The sequence below is a fragment of the Struthio camelus genome, chromosome 25, assembly GCF_040807025.1.
Source record: "Struthio camelus isolate bStrCam1 chromosome 25, bStrCam1.hap1, whole genome shotgun sequence".
Taxonomy (NCBI): Eukaryota; Metazoa; Chordata; class Aves; order Struthioniformes; family Struthionidae; genus Struthio; species Struthio camelus.
Window position 1 is genome coordinate 424339 of NC_090966.1, and position 20786 is coordinate 445124.

Genomic DNA, 20786 nt, shown 5'->3' on the forward strand with positions numbered 1-20786 from the left:
AAAAAAATCTTTAGCCCTGCTCTCCTTCAAGTCTGCTGAAGCCAGTCCAGATGAGAGTACAGGCTACATAATTCTGAAGTTTCCATTGAAAGGAAAGGCCAGTAGCAATTGCACAAAAATTGACGTGCTACTGTCAAAATTGTGCCTCCCACTGTTTAGCAGATTTTATTGAAGGAGGAGCTTCAGTGCTCACCTTGTAGCAAGACACCGTCTGTTTCCACAGCACAGACAGACTGGGTCGTTTAAGTTTTTCTCCAGTAACTGCATCTTTTAATTTCAAAAGAGGTCACCTCGCAATTCCTCAGGTGTTTAATACGAAAACTCAGGTCACTTGGGAGCAAGGTGTCCCCCCTGCAGCTTTATTCAACAAGGAACTCATTAGCTCCCCTTATATCATTATGAAAAGAAAGCATCTCCAAGACTAGTGGCATGACCCAATGAATTGACTGAATGCATCAAATAAGACCAATGTGCTTGGAAACGTAGCTGCTAGCAGGGGACTCCCTCCAGGAAACTAGAGTGAGCACGGTGCAAGTGGAGCTAATTATCCACAAAAATCTTAGAGACGAATGGGAACAGCTTGAAGCTACTCAGATCAGAATAAACTTTCAGAAAAGTACATTGCCATTTCCAGGTGAGAGACCAGGAAGAAGACGGCAAGTAGTCTAAGACTGCTGTGTGAACCTCATCAGCAGGGCAAGCAGAAAATAGTGGACCAAAAAGCTCAGAAACAGGCCGGTCCTGCAGTCCTTAAGCAGTCTGAACTTTACACTTCCAGAAAAACTAATCACATGTATACAAACTTACAGAATTCCTTACTAAAGATAACGTATGCAATCTGGCACAACAAATACCAACACAGATACAACTCTGGACTCCTCACTTTCTGTTGCCATACTGGAAGGAAATGCATTATTAACCTAACAAATGCGAGTGTTTCACAAAACTACTAAAGCTTGCACGGGATAACGTTTTCCCTTCAGGGTCCTCCTCTTCACCGAAAGTGTTGTGGTTAGAAAGTCTGGGTAAACTTCACATTAACTGAATAGCTTAGAGTAGCCTTTTTCTGCACAGTTTTTATAACTGTATATCAGCAGCTTCAATTTCTGACAGACAAAACAGGGTTCAGAAGTTCTGTTGTTTCCCGAGTTCCAAGAATGACAAAGGAAAAGCATTTTAAGAAACAATTTCTAAAAATCTTGTCTTCTACACAACCAGTCAATAATCCCTATTATTGCAGATAAAGTTGTTTCTACCATTCCTGTGGCTGTGAAAGTTGGAGGTTGTTGCTTCTTTGGTGGGCAGATCACGCTCATATAGAACAGTTTTTGGCAAGTAGTAAGTGTCAGGTAGGAGCTAGACAACGTGCTGAAAGAAACTGAATTCAACTCACTGGCCTCGACTTGAGACTGACAAGCAAAACTCCCAAAAGGGAAGAGAGTCTGTCCCATCACAGTGGAAGTTTCTTTGGCTGTATGTTACCTCTGAGGAGTGGTGGTGAAACCTCAGACCTCCTTCCTATGGTATTTAAGAATATTCAAAGAAGCAGAATGGTAGATGTGAGATTGCAGCTGATGGAAAACCAGCTCTTCGCTTTTTTTTTCCTCCTTTCAGTTTACTGCCTTTGAGGTTACAAAGCCAGCTTCTACTGCTGCAGTCCCAAAAAAGCACCAAAATGATTTAGGAGTTAGCCAAATCATAACAAACTCCCACTGCTTAGAAGAGTACCTTCATAAGCAAAATCTGAGATGTGTTTCGCCCTGAAGTAATAGAATGTCAAATTATTTATCTCAAGGACAAAAACAGAAAGATCATGAGCTCAAATCCCACTTTCGGAGGGGGGAGACACATGCAGGGGTCCTGCTGCACAGCACCTTAGGTGTCTTACCCTTCCTAATGCTAAGGGCCTTCTATTTGCAATTCTGTAGACTGCCTTTCACTCACAGCTGTTATTCATTCACCCACACTGCTGAGGCAGTACCTTCTAGAGCCTCTGGGGCAGTGTTTTCCTTTGCTGTTCTTGTGCTGTAACTCTCCTGGCCTTGCACATTCAAACTCCAACACTGTTATGATAGGTTCTCATGGGAAGTGATTGCCACCAACACGCAAAGCCTTTCTTCACCCCGCCTATTAGGGGACTCAATAACATGTGTGCACAAAGCTCAATAACCAGTCAGCATGCAGCGCCTGCCCCAATCAATGTATGTGCCAATCAGCATTAACAGCACCAGAAGAGCAACCAGCAGGGAGTTTGAGCAGGTCCTGATGAAAATTATATAACTACTGTGGGTCAAGGATGATGAGGGAGACCATACACTGCATCGTGGAGGACATCCAGGGAGGATGCTCACCTGGGGATCCTGTTGCTTCTCTTCCTGGCTGGCCTCCAGGGAGAGTTTTCTCCTTCCCTTTTCTCATTCTCTTTCTCTTTCTCCCTCCCTCTCCAGTAAGTTTTACCATTAGAGTTAATGTATGCCATCAGCGATGGACCCACGGATACTTTTATGCATGTAAGCCTCTCTCAACATTCACTGTTCAACAGCCCTCTACATTTATCCATAAAAGTTCCTTTAAGTTTTCACATGACCTACTCTCATTGAGCAAAGAGCAAGTTTTATAAGAACATCCAAAAATCTTATGGGTTCTACAGATCACAGTATATCATATCACATCAAGACTTTTATGCAGCCACAGATCACTACTGAAAGAGCTTTAAAAAATAAAAATAAAAGTCAAGCAGTAATCAAACTGTAGTTTGATTTGTGTAGACTTGTCACTTCTGCAAGTAAGCCTGAGAAGGGAGCAAAGGTGTTTTATGGAACTTGAACTGAGTTTTTAATGCACTGAAACTAAGTTTTACCTTCTGTAGGAAGAGGACGATCCTCACAAGCATCTTGGCATGCAGTTCCTCCAGGGTGAACAGTGTCCGCGGTGTGCGGATGAAAATCTTGGTCTTCCCATAAGCAACATCATGCTGAAATCCACAGCACTCTATGAGCTTCTTCACTGCTTCTTTGTCTGACGGGAGATCGTGGTTGGGCCAAGTGAATTCTGAGATCATCTTGTATCTGGAATTACACAGAAATGTAAATTTATCATCTATGTTCTTAAGGAGGTCAATCATCAACACATTTTAGTAATAATTATGATATAATTTATCATAAAATTGACTACAGGTTTAGAAGGATTCAGACATGCTGTGTCAGAAGATCCAAAAAGAAATCAAAGAGTATGTAAGAGAGGCATGATTTTGTGATCCACTGAAAACAAGTGTTGTGAGGAGCTCACTTCATCAGCGCACAACTGATGCGACATGGTAAGTCTCACCATTATTTTCCTGTAGAATTGGCAGTTCCATTACTCACTCTCTCAGCACTCTCCCCAGAGAAGGAAAGGTTTGGGTTACCCACACTCTGCGTCAGAAGTCAACCACAATCAACTGTTTAGTCAGAAAATCTAGACTTAAAAATCCTGCAAATAAGGTTTTTGATCATTGTTTTTTTACCATTTTGAGTGAATTTAATTATTTAACCAAAGTAGCAGATAGCTAACTGCCACAGGTAGTACAAACACTAATGCCTGTAATGGCTGTTGAATCATTCACTCTAGTCTGGACTTTCCAAACAACTTTTCACATGAAGAAAGAAGTTGCAGTTTGGAAATGAACACAGCTATGAACCAAACATCAAAATAACAATATCAGATTCTGCTCTCCACAAGATTTACCACCCTTGAAAAGTGCTGAATGGATAAATAGGTGCTTGCAAAAAGCAACAATTAATTTTCTGCATATGATTTATGAACATAATCAAAAATGCGATAGACATTTTCACTGTATTATCATCCATATTCATATTCTAAATAAAACATGCATGCAGCAATCTTACCCACTTCTCTATTTAAAAAAAAGAATCCAAGTCAAGCATCAATCTTAATGTCTTAGACATGCATATTTTTCAGAATTTTCAGCTGTTATTAAATGAACTAAACAATAAACCCTTATGGGAGAGTGGGTACACTAAAAAAGGAAATACTCAACTGACTAAAATAAAGCTGAATGGAAATATACCACACTGTCACTTGAATTCATCAAATTAACCTTTCCAAATAAGCCTTTGAAGGAAAAAAATGGAGATGAACACATGTTGTCTAAACAGGGCACACTGTCAGCTCGAGGGTTACAGTAGAGAGACTAGACATCTTCCTGATAAATAAAACAGGCATATTAAAAGATACCTCAGACTCGTTAACAGAAGACTTTGCATTTATTCTTGGCTGGCAGAAGTACTCCCTCTCCCAAATACAAGCACACATGAGACATAAATATTTCATACAGATATCAAAACCCTTTCACTGGTTTCTATTTCCTACTCTTAGCAGGAAAAATGTTCCTCCAATAATTAATTTATTGGGATCCGAGTAGGAAAAAATCTTCCACCGCAAGATATTTACATTCGGGGAAAAAAGACAACCAGGGTGGCAGTGCAAAGCCACCTTTTATTAAATAGACCTGCTCAGCTAAAGGGCCAGGCAAATAGGATAAAATGTCAAGAGAACTGAAAACCTGCCCAGCAAAAGAAGAAATTTCAAATTCTCTCCCTCCTTTACAACAAAAATGGGGCTATGTTATTTAAAGAGATCCCAAGCCAATCTGACCACTTCCCTCTTGGACCATAAATGGTGGGACTGGTGATATAACATTGTGGTGGGTCTTCTCGTTTATCCAATGGCACGTGCAGGGCAATGCCACTAACTCCTTCCCTATAGCAAAGAACGTGACCTGGATGCCACAACAAGTCAAAATCCCAACCTCACTGCTAATTATAGTGAGGCAGAACCCAAAATAAATCTCCTTGCTGACAGCACAACCCTTCGCCTTTCCTTTTGCCTAAAGATCTCGACAGCTTTCAAGGTCACTCATACATTAAACATCCATTTCCACACTGCCTCTGTTTCTCCTTTTCTCTGTTTAGCTATAGAAACACTTGACATGCACAAGGTTGCTACTAAAGCTTACGATTCCCAGCATAACACTCCTAAAATTGAGAGAGACCTGAAAAATACTGGGGTCTGCACATGAAGCACACCTTTCTTTCACCACCATTCACAGTTCACTGATATCTCAGTGTTTTTTTTCATGCTATGTTTAACATTGCCTTAAAATAGGCATGTAGATGCCTATAAGAGAAAGCATTGGATTACATTCACACACACACACGCGCCCACAGGGGCCTCACAGGCGCCACTCTCCCCTATTCCCTCACCCACACCCCTTTCTGAAATCCACTCGACATTTTTTCAGAGCTAAGGTTTATACTAAAACACAAACATTCAACATTTTTTGTGTTAAGACTTGTGGTCCAGTTTATTAAGACATGTGGTCTTGATGTGCACTTTACCCAATTTGAAGATGTACTTAAGAAGTGAAAGCAAAACATCTCTAGGTTCAAAGAAAATTATTTAGATCTTATTTTCCATGAATTGGTAAAGGCAGATTGGTTTATTTAATCCGTTCTTAAATAGGGCTCAGATAAGAATCTTCCCAAGTATAAGGAAACGTTGAAAATTACATTCATTAATGGTCTTAACTGAGCTTCACGTCATCTCCTTCCACGTGATACCAGGTATCGACTACCCTACAGTGCTTTAGAGCTAAAGAGCACCAAACTCGTTCTTTTCCTATGGAAAGGAAAATTACTTACATACACACACACACACACATATATGTGTGTGTGTACATCTGCCCTTCATCCCCTCCCACACTCCAAAAAAATAGAGGTCAACAAAACATAAGGCAACAATATCTGACTGGGCAGACTTCCAAACCTCCTGGGAGCTCCTTGGAAGACAAGCCCAGAGGAGGTCAGCCTGGGCAGAAAGCAAGTTCTGAACAGCTCCTGCGAATCCCAGATTGTCTAAGGCTTAGGCAAGACTTCTCCCTGTTGAGCAGGGCTCAACAAATCTGAAAGCTTCAGGGGCCTGTAAGGCAGTTTGACAACTGTTTGCGGGACTGAGTTTTTATAAGAACTTTCCCAAATGTAAGCAAAGAGATGACATTAGGTTATGTCCTAAAGTCACCTCTTATGAGTCACTCTAGGTCTGTCTTTGAAAAAAATACATATGTGGTGCAAGAGTTCAGAGCTGAAGGGCCTGGATCCCCTGCCATGCTCTCAGTCTGTCATTAAACCTTTCACCAAAATGGAGCTATCAGGAAAGGAAGAGAAATTCCTTGTGATCTCTGTCCAGAAACCATCCCAAAAATGCGTGGCTTGTACCACAAATCATATTCACCCAGTCCCTTTGAAGAGGTAAGTCTCTTCACCCAAAGTCCTCACCCAAAGGTGAGGAACAAAAAATTTTGCCTAAGGAAAAAAAATAAAAACAACGTCAAGGGACATGCCAGAAGATTTTTTTAGATTTAGAAAAGTTAACGTAAGCTAAAATCAACTGAGAGCAATACTATGGCATGCAAACACAGTATATGATATCTTGCACTTCAGAAGTTTAATCCTACTGCAGGGTTCTGCCGCACAAGTGTTACAATAGCCTATAAAAGCTGTACCAGTTGCCATGTGCTAATTTGGTTTACTGGCTGCTGACACCTCTTCTGATCTTAACCTTACAGAATCTCATCAAACATTCATTAAAAACAAAGCAGCTGTTTATATTAAAAGTAATTATACAAACATTACAAGTTGTAATGAATTCCACAAGTGAGGGCAGAAGCAAGCCCTAACCACTGCATAACGTTTAAGAAAATAGATATACAATTTACCACTCCTGTAAGCTGTATTTGTTAAGCCATACCCTTTAGTTTACTTCAGGTATCATGAAATATCCAGGCAAGCCTTCACTGTGAACAGCAAGGGATCTTTCAACAGTACTCTGTTTCTAACACATGACATCCCAACTGCTTAAATAGTTTAAATTTTTTCTACCCTCAGAGTCCATTTCTCACTTGATTCAATAAGAGAAGTCAAAATCAATTCAATATTTCATCAGTAAGATGATGAATCCTCTAGTACCCATGCTGACTGAGGCTGTAAGACAAATCTGAATCTAAAATACTCCATTTGACACAAGTTGGGTAGGAATAAAGAGGGCAAGAAGTATTAAAAACATGTTTTAATGGGGTCAAGTTATTAAAAACTGAAAGACTGAAGAAGGGATAAAGTCAGAGTTTCCTTCCTGCACACGCATAATGTCACTCTGCACCAGTATGGACTTCTCAAGACAAACAATGTCCGCTCACCTCTCTCCCTTCAACAATTAGACAATATTCAGAGAGAAAAAGAGAAGTTAATTAGTTCTCATTTTAGGATTATGCTCTGGGGATGATCCTCCTCGCATATTCATTCTGAAGAGACTAAGACAGCAATAGAATTGAATCATGAAGAGGTCACACCTGTCTTAGGGCCAAGAAAGCACATCTGCTGCCACAAAATGAGACTACAACCAGACTCCCTGTTAGACTCACGTTTTACTCTACTCAATAGTAGATATTAAAAAACAAAACCAAAAAAAGCCCATACCCCCATATGATCAAAAGTGAGCATCACAAGCCCAGAGGATTCAGGACTTACTCTTTACTCGAGGGGAGATAGCCAAATGGCACACCTCCTTCAAATGTCCTAGTTGTCTTGTTAAAAGCTGAACTCAGTCACTTGCCAACACCCTTCTTACCTGTGAAGAAACTTCTCATATGTTTGGCGGTAGGCAAATCCTGCTCGACGGACTCTCACGTTCTCCAAAAGGCCAAGGTATTCAACCTGATGCCTGCAACGTTCCTCATCAAAGAGCTGTGGTGACTTCTTATCGTTGGGCTTAATGCAACGGACATAATATGGTTCCTAAGGGGACAAATCAAACTGAGTTTCACTCAAAGAAAAAGCCTGTGCAGATGCAGCAATTTCCAACTGAAAAAATTAAAACGTCCGTCCACCTTAGTCATTTGAATGAGGTTTGATTTCTTAACAGGATTTACAAGGTTAGAATAGAAAAGATTGAAGGTTGGTGCATAACATGTTCCTCCCCTTAGCAGACTATAACAAGATCTACTATAGAATCAATGTTACTCATACAAGTTAAACTGTCCTTTTTTCTGCTATACATCAAAATCAGTTTCACATCCCTCTTCTCTACATACTTTGATGATAATAACAAAGATCGCCATCATAAAAGACACAGCAAATAATATACATGCATTAGTCTGATGATAAAATATGAGGCTTTTCAAATACTGACATCTAAAAAAAGTCTGGATTGCTCTATTATCTTTAAAATATGTTGAATGCAGCCCCTCTAAAGGCTGTAGCAACATACTTGAATGATGGAAATCCCTAAACACTACTCTGTGCAGGACAAAAACCAAGTACCTTCCAGCCCAGTTCATCACAAGCAACACATCTTCTGAGAGACCTGCTACAGGACAAATGCAAGCCTCTACGTTAGCTCTTCTTTCTGCACCACCTTGGAGTTGCACATAACAAAGAACATTACATTGGGTCTGGGAGCTTTACTCCAACACTGCCCGCATGGTCTTGCTCCATGACAACTGGGTTGACATGAGAGAATTAAGGTCAGAATCCCACAAGGTTGCATGCCTTTCACTGTTAATCAACCTGCAATCATGAGAGGTAAGTCCCACATACAGTCCTGCTAGAGGATTTTTGGTTTTGATGTTTAATTTTTATGAGATTAAAGGCAACTGTCATTTATGCATATACAAATATGCATATATATACACACACACAAATATAAACTAGCACCACCAATGCTTGCAGAGGGAGTCTATAATTATTTTCAACTCAAGTGCTTCCATCATGCTCAGTTTTGAAGTTCATTCTTTTCCTTCTCCTCATTGTTAGCCCTTGTTATCACAGAATCACAGATCGTTTAGGTTGGAAGGGACCTCTGGAGATCATCTAGTCCAACCTCCCTGTTCAAGCAGGGTCACCTAGAGCATATTGCCCAGGATCACATCCAGACGGCTTTTGAATATCTCCAGCGAAGGAGACTCCACCACCTCTCTGGGCAACCTGTTCCAATGCTCTGTCACCCTCACAGTGAAGAAGTTTTTTCTCAGGTTCAGATGGAACTTCCTGTGGTTCAGTTTCTGCCCATTGCCTCTTGTCCTGTTGCTGGGCACCACGGAGAAGAGGCTAGGCCTCATCCTCTATCCCACATCTAGCTTCCCACATCTAGCTTCACTGGAGGAAAAAGCAATGACTAAGCTTCATAAAAGGTCAAAAAAAGGCTCACCTTAGTTTTTCAAGGTACAATTTTGTTCTCATAACACTAATATATATATATATTTTTAAAAGTCCTTGCAAAAGGAGTGGCATATTTTGTAGGCTGGCAGCAGCCACTGCCAAGGAGAGAACTCAAACAGGGATTCCCATCTCTTCAAGTCAGAAGGACTCCCAACTCTTTCAAGTCAGAAGGCCATAATATATCCACAGACTTGCTTCCGAGGACATGTTAAAGATGTACCTAAACTTGAGTATTTCAAAAATCAGTTTAAGGCAAGGCTAACATTATGATAAAGGGAGATCAGTTGTCTGTCTGAAATCTTAACACTACCTGATTTAAAATTTCATAATCACGTCTGATAATCAGAAATTAAATTTCAGCAATTTTCTCCTGCACTAGAAGAAACTGTTAGGTGGCTGCAGAACCATTTGCAAAACCGTTCTCAGAGTAACGAGTCTCCCGCTCTCAAAACGTAAGGCTATAGCAAAGGTGCTCCACGAGAGACTGTTCTGTGTCCTGTACTACCTGACAATTTCATGAGTGATTTGCATGAAGGAATATAGTGTGTTTACTAAATGTGCACACAACATACTTTCAGAGCGCAAGGTAAAAACTCATAACAACTTTGACAAATGGGAGAAGAGGTCTAGAAAAAAAATGGCATAAATTCAACATGGACAAATGCAGAGTTCTACATTTAGACAGAAATAATTGTACAATAAAAGAATGAAAAACTACTGATTAGACATTAGCGCTAAAAAAAGATCTGCAAGTCCTAGCTGAACATAAGTCAAGTTCATGCTTTTCTAACAAAGGGGCATATGAACAGGAAAACTACTTGTAAGAAAGAAAAAAATTCAGATTTCTACTTGTGTGAACATTACATTCAGTTTGGGCACTGCAGATCAAGTGGGCTGCAAACTGAGGTGAGTCAGTTCAGAGAATAAGAATGATCAAAAGATCTAGAAAATATGATGTGGAGGGTAAGTGGATTTTAGTCTATAAGGACTGAGACCCACCACCATCCCAATGTTATACTTAATATACTTAAAGGGCAGATATGAAGAGAAATAAGTACTCTGCTTTAAAACAAAGACGACCTGGCTCTAACCAGAGCATAGAAATTCAAATCAGACACCAGGAGAGTAAGGAACAGGAACATGATGTCTGTGGAAAGGAGGGGAACCTCCATCCCTGGAGAGAACAGACTGGCCAAGCCTCTGTATTGAAAAGATGTAGGCAGTGGTGTCCTCAAACAGGGGGATGAACTAGATGCATCCCCAAGGTCCCCTTTAGCCCTATTTTCTGTGATTTGTAGGTCACTGTCCTAAACTTAGGATAATGCAAGGGCCCAAATTGCTATTTTTCCCTTCAGTGATACTGAGAAAATGAGATCATCCTTGAATACGCTGGGTAGTCCTGACATGACCTGGAGGTATGCAGCATTAATGACTGGCAAATGGAGCTTCCACACACTAATGAATATGAACAGGCTAAAATACAGAGGCCTTGGAAAAGCAGAGCCTTATATCCTGGAAACCGATGCAAGAGACTGGACCTTTTTGGGAAGGTGCCGGACTGCTTTCTTAGGGATGCGATCCACAGCATCAAGCTGTGCTTTTTTCCTGGGTGGTCATCCTTGGGGTAGGAACGCGCTGGTGGAAAACAGCACTGAGGAGAGCGATTAAAATCTAAACCAACCAACCATACACGAGTTGACAGCGTCCACGTTCTGTCTAGCCCTTCATGCAGCAAGCCAGGAGGAAGCCGAGGGGAGTGCATGGGCCAACAAAGATGCAAAGCTATTGCTGTGGGCAATATAAATTCAAGCGCTATTTTCCTTCTTACATAGTGACTTAATCTCTGTCTGACAGAGGAAGCACAAAGTGCTTCGAGGATAGCTCTTTCAGAGTCTTGTTGGCTCCTTTCCTTACCAGACAGGCTAAGGCAAACTTGCGCACAGTGGAGAAAACTGTCCTGCTTCCAAGTAACTGGCTGAGCTCTCTGGAAGGGCAGCTCTAAGAGTTTAAAAGAGATTTATGCATTAACTTATTGGGCTTTCTCCTGAAAGTGATCTCTGTACTTAAAGCGGAAGGCAATAAGGTTTACAAGAGTCTCTGTTCACTCAACAGCCTCCTACCATCTCCCAGAACAGGCAACCTGCATGGGTGACAATTTTTACTAAGCTGTAAAACTCCACCATGGCATGTGAACACAGCTGTCACCTGAGCTCTTCAAATCCTCTCTTGGACATCAAGCTCTGAAGGTAAAAGCAGCCCATTTGAACTTAACACCAATTTTAATTTGTGTAGGAAGTCGAAGCAGAAGACTAGTCTGCTGTGTTCATAGCAGCTATTAATGTTGAGCAGTAGGAGTCTGCTGGACCTGATGCCTGCAGCTGATAATCTCTGTGCAGCAATCTCTGAATTGTCTGGTGAGAAACAGAGGCCAGGTCATTTATCGGCCATAATGAGTCTCCTAACGAACTGGAAATGAGCTATTTATGGAAATTGAGAGAACTCCCTAAATTACAGCTGAACTTAGAAGCTATGAATGAGTCTGCAATTGCAGAGGTGAACGGTCTGCAGTTCTCCCCATCTCCTTTTGCTAATATTCAGCTTGGGCCACTTCTTCATCCACACATTAGTCACCTTTAGGCACAGAGCTGCCCTGGTGCTAGCAATAGGGTCCCTAACATCAGAAAAAAGCCAGAACATGCCAAATCTGCCCTCAACATCAGATACAGCACAAGGGTAACAAGATGAATATAGATATTTTGATGTGATTGATAGCACAAATATTTATTACACATACAATCTACAGAATTGCAACAACTTGAGAGCATACTGGACAGCAGGAAGCAAGTTAAAGAGCTCATTTAGAGCATGAAGTCAAGAAAGTGCATCCCACCACTCCACCTTGAGAAAAAGGGTCTCACTTGCTCATTAGTGCCATTATAGTGTTTCAGTTCACAGCTATGCATTTTTGCGAATACATAAATTCCCTTTACCTCATGCAGATAAGTCTGTTTGGGTTGTCACTTATGTCTTTGCCAATCAAATATGCAACATATCTCAATGCAAAAATCTATGCTTCATGACTTCAAGCCCAAGACAAAGAAGAGAGTGACAGAGTCTGCATTCAGTATTGAAGGTAGAAGGCAAAATGCTGCTTTCCTTTTGGAAAACAAACAGGAAGTTCCTGTGCAGACAGGATATCATCTATCAGTGCAATTACAGTGCAATTAAAACCTCTCAGCAATGCAAGCTACTAGGGTAAATGCTAGAGTAGATTATTCCACGCTTACAATCCCACCAGCCTCATCTCTTCAGGGAGATAATTATCCCATTCTCACTATTGAACCCTGAGGCTGTCAAGACTCAAAGTTGCATTTTATAAACAGAAGAATTGAAATATAGAGACACAAAGGCCCCAGTCCTGAAAGCTGTTTAGATGCCTAACAGCAATCTCTCTCTTTTTTTTTTTTTTTTTTTTTTTTAAATCAAGCTTGATTTGTAAAGTTAAAAGAAAAGAAACCAGTTTGAACTCTTTGCATCCTAACCAACTCCTCTTTGAGAGATTTCTTTTTCATAGTTTATGGCTCATTGGATGAGAGAAGGCTAGGACACAGAGCTGACAAATTTGTGCTGGATATGTCCAATCAGTCACAATGTTAACATGATAACTTACTAGAGATGAAGCCTGTCAACATGGATAGGAGAGGAGAGGTATGGAAGAAAAAAATCAGACAAAAGGAGTTAGAAAAGAAAAAAAAAAAAGAACATCTAAAGAGAGTTCCTGGAGAAGCTTATCATTTATAACAGTGTCAGCCAAAGGACTTCCAGTGTGAGTGTTCAAAAGAACAAGAAAAACCACCCAAAGTAATCCATCAAAAAAAGACCAAATCCTCAAGAGATCAGCATGGACAGAAAATCATGTGCTTGAGAAATGTCATACAGCAACTCTGTAAAGCTATCTTCTTATTTCTTTTTTTTTTCCCCCCCCAAAAACACTTAGTTCTATCTACCACACCTTTCTGCCCAAAGATTCACAGTGTACATTTGGAGGATTATAGTGTTTTTAGGATACCAGTAGTGAGAAGAGCCACTTCAACTCAGCATCCTTCAAAAGCATTATTTGTGAGATCACATACTTGTAAGGACAAGTGTAGATACAAGCTAAGGTTAAATCTGTATTTGTGAACAGCTCTTGCATGGTTATCAACGCTTTTAAGCTACTCATCCTGGCAAAAGCATTCAACATGTACTATGTTTTACAACAAATTTGACATTTATGTGGTTTCTTATCTGAATTTCACTCAAGGAAAACTGAAGCACAGAGAACTAAAATGACTTACCTATATTTGCATAGCCCACAAAATCCAAAAATAGAATTCAGTCTATCATATGCTCAAAAGTCTCACTTTCAAATTCTACATAACAACCACATCACCTGCCCCTTCGTCACAGGAATTTCAGAACTCTGCTTCATCACTGACCTCTAGAATTAAACCAGAATAGCAATGAAACAGAATTTAAAAAGGGGTTATTGCAAAAATTGGAAACATTGTAGTTCCTACAGCATTAGATGGTTCTTTGTCTAGTCAATTTTAGCTTTAATTTCTGATACGATGAGAAGTTATCCAAAGTTGTTAATTAAAAATAAAGTTAAGGCAATATGAACTTGAACTCACATCTGCCCAATAAACTATATTTTGAATATTTTCAACAATATCTAATTCTCATTGACACAAATACACTAAACACTATGGTTTGTTATATTAATTTAGTTCCATATGACAATTTAAAACTTTCTTAAAGTTCTCTATTTATTCTTTCTTCTCCTATCCTTTAACATCTTCCATTTCAAAAATCTGGGACTTCAAAATTTTGTCACTTTGAGAAAAGCACTTCACGCGCTCAGGCCTCAATGTGTAAGCATAAGTCTGTTCCACTCTAACACAACGATACCTGCAGATTTCTACAAACATAGCATCCACAGAAACTTCTCCAGCCAGCAAAGCAAAACTCAAGAATCAATTTGTAAGGGAAAAAACAGTGCAAGATCCCTTGTCAGCTCAGGAGTTCAGGAAATAAGATTAACATGGGAAGCTGAAAAAGTGTTGGTATTAATTAGGATTTTGTGTAACAGTTTCCATGTTTCTTTTTTTTTTTTTTTTTTTTGGCAGGGAAATGGAGAGCAGAGCAAGAAACAGAAAAACAAATGACCCAAGAGAACTGCAAATAGCTTTAGAAAAAGTCCAAGATGTCTACTGGGGAGAAGATACCTGAGCAGATCCATACAGACTAAGACGTTTTTATCTTTCCAAGGTAGATCTCGACCTCAGCTGGCATATAAACTCTTAGAGAAACATCGCCAAAGAGCATGCCTGAGCCTATTTAGCCTGGATGGAACAGATGAAATATGCCAGACATGTCCCGTCCTCCTCACCTAGTTCAAGTGGGCTGGTCTAGGACCACTTGCAGGACACGCTGCCCTTAACACCAAGCCACAAGCACACAGACATCCTCCAACCTGAGCTACACATGGACAAGGGCACTTCTGAAGACAAAACCCCAAATCTGACAGTGAATACACTGTCATTAAGGAATTCTCTCAGCGTGCCACATGGCGATTCACAGCTCAGTCAACTGCCTTCTGACTTATTGCTGCCCACCAAATTAGCATCTTTGGGGACTGTTCTCCCAAAGGACAGGTTTAAAGGTATTGCTGACTCTGCAAAAAAATGCCACTTTTCTAGAAGGCCAAGCAAGTAACAGTGAAGAGGCATTTTTAGATTGTCATTATGTTCAAGTACTGTAGAAATAGAGCACATAAAAATGGTTTAAGGCAGTTTAGAGAGAGATATTAAACAAGAGCAAAGTGCCCAGGTGGAATTCCAGGTTAGAATGAGAAAAGTAGCACTAACTGCACTTACATATCTGCACACTCAGATAAAGTCAGTAAATGACCAGCTCGGACTGCAACAAAATCCAAGCCTATCTTCACCTTGGTTTTTGAGAAATAGTTGAAAAAAAAAAAAAAAAATCATGAACTACTGATATTACCTCTCCCTATGAACCTCATTCCTCTGACATCTGTAGACCGTAGTAGCTAGCCCACCACTTGTGCAACACCGTTTTCAAAGGGCTGGTTTTCATCAGCTGTTACCACAAGCTTCCCAGAAAAGTCCTGCAGGGTCCAAACCACAGTGAGACATGCAGAAGTTGTCATTGTTGGATCCCCAGAAGTACAATGTCGGTCCCGAGCTAAGCATGGGAAAAATGAGTAATACAACCCAAGGGAAGGAACCACAGTACCAGTAATTGCAATGAGTGGTATCCTCCTGAAAGATGCAGTGGTTTAGCCAGCCCAGCAACAACAGTTCACCCATTCTCCAGCCCCTAGCACAAGCAGGAGAGCTGAGACAAGTATCCAAACCAGCAATGACTCAGGCAAAGTATCCCATTTATTCGGGCAAAACCAGTGGGTAGCAAAACATGGTTCAAATGCCCTGAGCTTTTAGCTTGCTAATAATATGCACGTTATTAACTGCTGAAAAAGTCACCTCAGAGAGGTCCTGAGGTCACAATTGTCAGGGAGCAGCGAGGGACGGGTAGTTGGGATAACAGGGCTGGCAGGGCAAGGCCCAGTCCCATCGTGCCCAAGCAAGGTACATGGGCAAACCCAGAGATCATGGTCAGGTTCAACCAAGGGTTGAGATCATCTGTAGTAACGAGGCAAGTCCGAGGTCGAGCCAGGAAGTTAATCCACAGGTCAGGATCAGACTCAGTGGTTGCTGAGCAGGTCCGAGATCAAGCCAGGACAGCAAGCCACATATCAGTGTCTGGATAAGCAGGGTCCAAAGCCAGGCAGAGGCACGAGCTGGAGACTGGCATGCCTTAAGAGGTAGCTCAGGCGGAGACTGAAGGCCCTGAGCCAAGCTTCAGTGGGTCTGTAGCCAGGGTGGGTCATGGAGGCTGGCTCCACATGAGGCTGGCCAGGGCCATTAAGGCCTATTAGTGCCCCCAGGGTCCTGACAACGGTCCCAAACAGCAGCATTAATTCTTTGAAGCTGGTTTTACTGTTTGAAGTAGACAACATTTGTGTTCAGGACCCTTATTTAAACAGTCTATGCTTTTTAGAACACCCCAAAATTTAGATCCTTTAAAGTAACATAGGCTTGGTTTCAGGAAGAGTCTCATCAAATTTTTTAGTTTAGGATGTATGAAAGCCAGGCTCCCCATTAAAAACAATTAAAGCCCAACTACATAAGCCAGTTTTGCAAACTTAAGTATCTACAAATACCTTTCAGCAAGGAACATTAGGCATGCAAACTTTTGCATTTGCAAGTCTGCTGTTTAAACTCCCCAATTTCACCCCCTTCGTTCCAGTGTTCCGTTATGCTAAAGACTGGCCATAAAACACTACAGCCTTTAGCTTTTTACTGCATGGCAAGAGCCCTTGTTAAGTCCGGATGAACACCTCAGGTCAGGGAGAGCCTTCCCTTTAACAGGAACCCTAACTCTTTGGGAAATGCAACACTAAGACAATTTTCTCCATTGCTATTAAGAGGAATGCATTCAGACACACAGTTCCAGTGAACTCAGCAGTTTAACTTTGACTTGGAAAAATAATTTCTGTTTATGGCCTATGCTTGGAAAAAGGTTGCTATGGGCAATAGGGATACTGATGACAAATAGACTGAAACTAACTCATTTCACGTAAGCCAGGTAGCCTTCCATGATGAATTTTGGTACCTACTGACTCAAGATGGATAATGTGCAATTTAAACTCTTCATCTCCCCACTGTGAATTGCAGGAATTGGTCCAACCACTACAACATAAGGCATTCTTTTGCCTACTGTATTTGTCCAAATATAAGGTGACCTGGAATGATTTTTCAAATAAACAAGCAGATCAAGTTATTCCATGAACACCTGCTGAATCTTCCTGCCAACTGCTCCCTGTTCCCTTCCCCTTGATCACAACCCACTCATACAATACCCACAGCATTTTTGTCTGCATCGCTTGAACCACCTCACTGCAGTACTCCAGGTTTTCTATCTGTTTGGCTTGACAAGAGATAACACGACTGGTCTGTTTTTTGCTGTCTCACAACAGAGAACTGCATTAACAAGTGGCTGGAATCAATCTTTTTCCTCTCATTTTCACAACACGTGGAGAAAACTTTCTGGGTTCTATACCAAGTTTAAGCTAGGGCTGGCCAACAAAGCTATTGGGACCAGCAGATCATGTACATCTTGTTTCCTTGGAAAATCATGCTAAGGTAAAGTCTATCCCCTGCCTGCTTCCATCAAGGTCACTTTCTTCATTGCCAACAGTTTATGATTCACCATCCAGGAAAGCTCTTGGCTGCACAGGCAGTGGTGGAGGACCTCTCTCATCTTCTACCAACGGTGTCTGCCTAAAGTCAGGCCTGGTCTTGTGCTAACTAGGGCCCCCTTTAACAGCCTTTAGTCATAGACTTACTGGGGAGAGCTATGAGGCTTTATTCCTCTGTGAGGAAGCTCAATGAGCACCTCAAGTCCATTTTGGTTGGGTTTGTGCACCCTCCCACGGACTTACTGCCAATCATTAACCCATTCCAGGACTAGAATTCAAAAATATAAAACAAATGTGTTTTCAGCTAATTTTGGAAAACATAGACCAATATATCATTTCCTACGTAGATAGGAACATTCCCAGTGTAGATAGTTCTCTCTTTTTGTGTTCTCTGTCAGCACTGTATGACCATGATCTGACCCACATAGCGGCTATTAAGACTCCATTAGTCATGCATCTGCCACTGCAGGCAAAAAATTCAACCTTTGCTTAAACTCTTCTCAGGCTCCTCTTATTAGAAAAAAGATAATCTTTCTACAGATCTTTTCCCAGCTTTACCACATCTGCGTTCATGTCCCCGCCTCCAGACCTTGGGCCACTAACATTTCCCTTGCTACCACAATTCCCCAGAAGATAGTCTGAACCTTGCTCATTACTGCTTAATTATTCTGACTGTTAACATATACCATCATTCTGGGGTCATTGCTCCTCTTTTGTGGTCAGCACCCCCCTTCCACATCACTACCAAAATGCCAGGAGTCCAGCAAGGTCACCCAGTAGCAGTAACATCCAAATACTTCTTAGTGACCTCTGCTCACATGAGGGATCACTCTGCTCATTCGTCTGCTTAGTGCCCTGCATTTAAATAGCCGCATTCAGAGTTCATCCCACCACCTAACTCCCTTCACACAAAGCTATGCTTACCAAATCAATACTTTCCGCTCAGAAAATTTAGTAACATAAAAAGGTCTCACTTCTTGCCCTCTCTCACAGCAAAGGAAGGGAAAGAAGGAAATCACACAGGTCTGTCTTTAATTTTACAGAAGTCATTTTGCCCACTGAGAAAATCATAGCTAATCTAGCATTGATCAGCTTGTATTTCAAATTGATTACAACAACAGGAACATGACAGTCTCTCCACAGAGAAGCTACACCCAAGCAATCAGAAGTCAGAGTCAGTTTTGACACAGAAGTATTTACCTTGGATGCCAAGTTGTCCACTAGTGCAATCATGGAGTTCTTAAAAAGAGTAGCAGCTGTCAAAGGTCGCTTGGTCACCTCAGTGATGCTCAGTTTACCTTCGGGCCACATCATCTTCAACACAGGATTAGAGCTAAAAGATAATCTCTTTAATTGCACAGTCTAACAGCAGAGCAATAAACAGTCCACTAAATTCAAATTTCAACAGTTTGCTTCTGTCCAAATCTACTGGTGTTTTCAGCTCAAAAATACATCAACCAAACCAGTATGACATTCCTGGCCAAAACATCTTGTGCTCTTGAGCAATATATAGTTCAAGCTTACAACTAAATACTCTTGAAGAATGACAAGTGCATTCTCCTCTTCAGATAGAGATGTGCACTAATGGGATAGCAAAAATACTGCAGAAGTGATCTATCAAAAGCAAAGTCTGCCTCACTGACACAAACACAAAGAAGAATTTAATCAAAATAGAAAAGAGTAAGACCACAGCCCACAACATCCTCCCTTGAAACTCAGTATTTGATTTCAAGCCATACTCCTGCACTATTCTGGATGTATAAAATAATTTCTACATTTTAGCCTACATTTTCTTGAAGGGCTGAAGGGGAGGTAAAACTGCCATGATGGATGGCAAGAGCTCTGGAACGGACAAAAGCTGAAAGCGGTTGCAGCGATCTAATGGCCAATCTATCACATGCTTTAATGTGCCCTAAGTGGTCTTTGTGACTAGTCATTCCCCAAGACTTAGCTGAAACCAGAGGCTACATTTAATAAGCCTTCTAAGCAGCAAATATTTTGTAGGTTTTTTGATTAATAGGAAGTCTTGAAAACATGAAGACTAAGACTGTTCAAAGGAGTACACTGAGTAAACAGGACAGGACTGTAAACTAAGTTAATAGTTGTACTAGCTTTTAAACAAGGTAAACAGAACTGTCCAAGCAGCTTCTAGGCTATTTTGTGCTGACTTCCACTTTAATTCTTTTCTAAACGTTGTCCTTCTCAACCTATTACAAGCTTTGCTTAAAGTGCGTTTAATGCCAGTCATCAAGGAAGAGTTTTCTGGAGCACTTGCATACACATTCTGATATGATTTCAAATTTGCTTGTCAAAGGCAAATTTCAGGTGCCTTATTAGTATTTATGGTAAGTGACTATATGGTTTAAATTTGTCATGTCAAAGCACAAATGAAACTGATTCAAATCTACTTGCTTTTTTTTCCCCTCACACTCCAATTTTTTTTTTTCCAAAAAATGGACTTCTAGTTGGAGTTTGACACCTGTTCTTGACCTAATGTTACTCAATAGCTTTAGCACTGATTTAAAAAAATATATATATAATATATATATATATATTTATTTTTATATATATATCAGTATTGCATCTGCAACTGGTCCAAAAATGGGTTAATGGCAAATCAAGTAGCACAGGTAATCTCTACACAGCTGTCTTGATTTTACAATGAGTCTGGTTCAAATAAACACTTCAAATTTAGTTAAATCAAAGGTTATATCAGAGAAAAAGCAATATGCACAGAATAAGGATTTTATCTTGAAAAACCATAGTAGGTGAGCTTTCAGGTCACGGTGGATATTCATCAAAACAACAAAAAAAAAGCATCAAAACCCAAAGCAACTTTTACTACAACAGCTAACGCACTCGTGCCACACATGCAGCAAAGATTGCATCAGTGAAAGTATTAAGCTATTCTAGTATTCACTCTATAAAAAAAGGATGCTGACAAGTAAGATTTAAAAGGAAGCTCATTAATATTTTTATACCTATAAATATATACCTGTTGTACATGAGGCGCTTGAAGTCTTGAAATAAAGTGTCCTTGTTTTTGTCAATAAATCCAGTGACTGAGTAACTAGGAAAAGAAAATAAGATTTAACTGCAAAGAAGCAGAGTCCTCTTCTGAGCTGCTGGTATTGCTGTGGAATCAGTATCCTTGCACTCCTACAGACAGATGCCAATCAGAAATCCAG

General features: G+C 40.6%; 1 protein-coding gene across 8 annotated transcripts in view; it reads right to left on the reverse strand.

Moving 5' to 3' along the window:
• MYO1D (myosin ID) overlaps positions 1-20786 on the reverse strand; it is a 157860-nt gene that overhangs the window by 85727 nt on the left and 51347 nt on the right. For all 8 annotated transcript variants that reach the window (XM_068919001.1, XM_068919006.1, XM_068919005.1 and 5 more), the window contains exons 13-16: positions 20594-20668; positions 18799-18931; positions 7684-7850; positions 2861-3068 (exon numbers count right to left, since the gene is read on the reverse strand). In XM_068919001.1, the coding sequence (XP_068775102.1) occupies positions 2861-3068; positions 7684-7850; positions 18799-18931; positions 20594-20668 (583 nt within the window). The remainder of the gene's footprint in view (positions 1-2860; positions 3069-7683; positions 7851-18798; positions 18932-20593; positions 20669-20786) is intronic.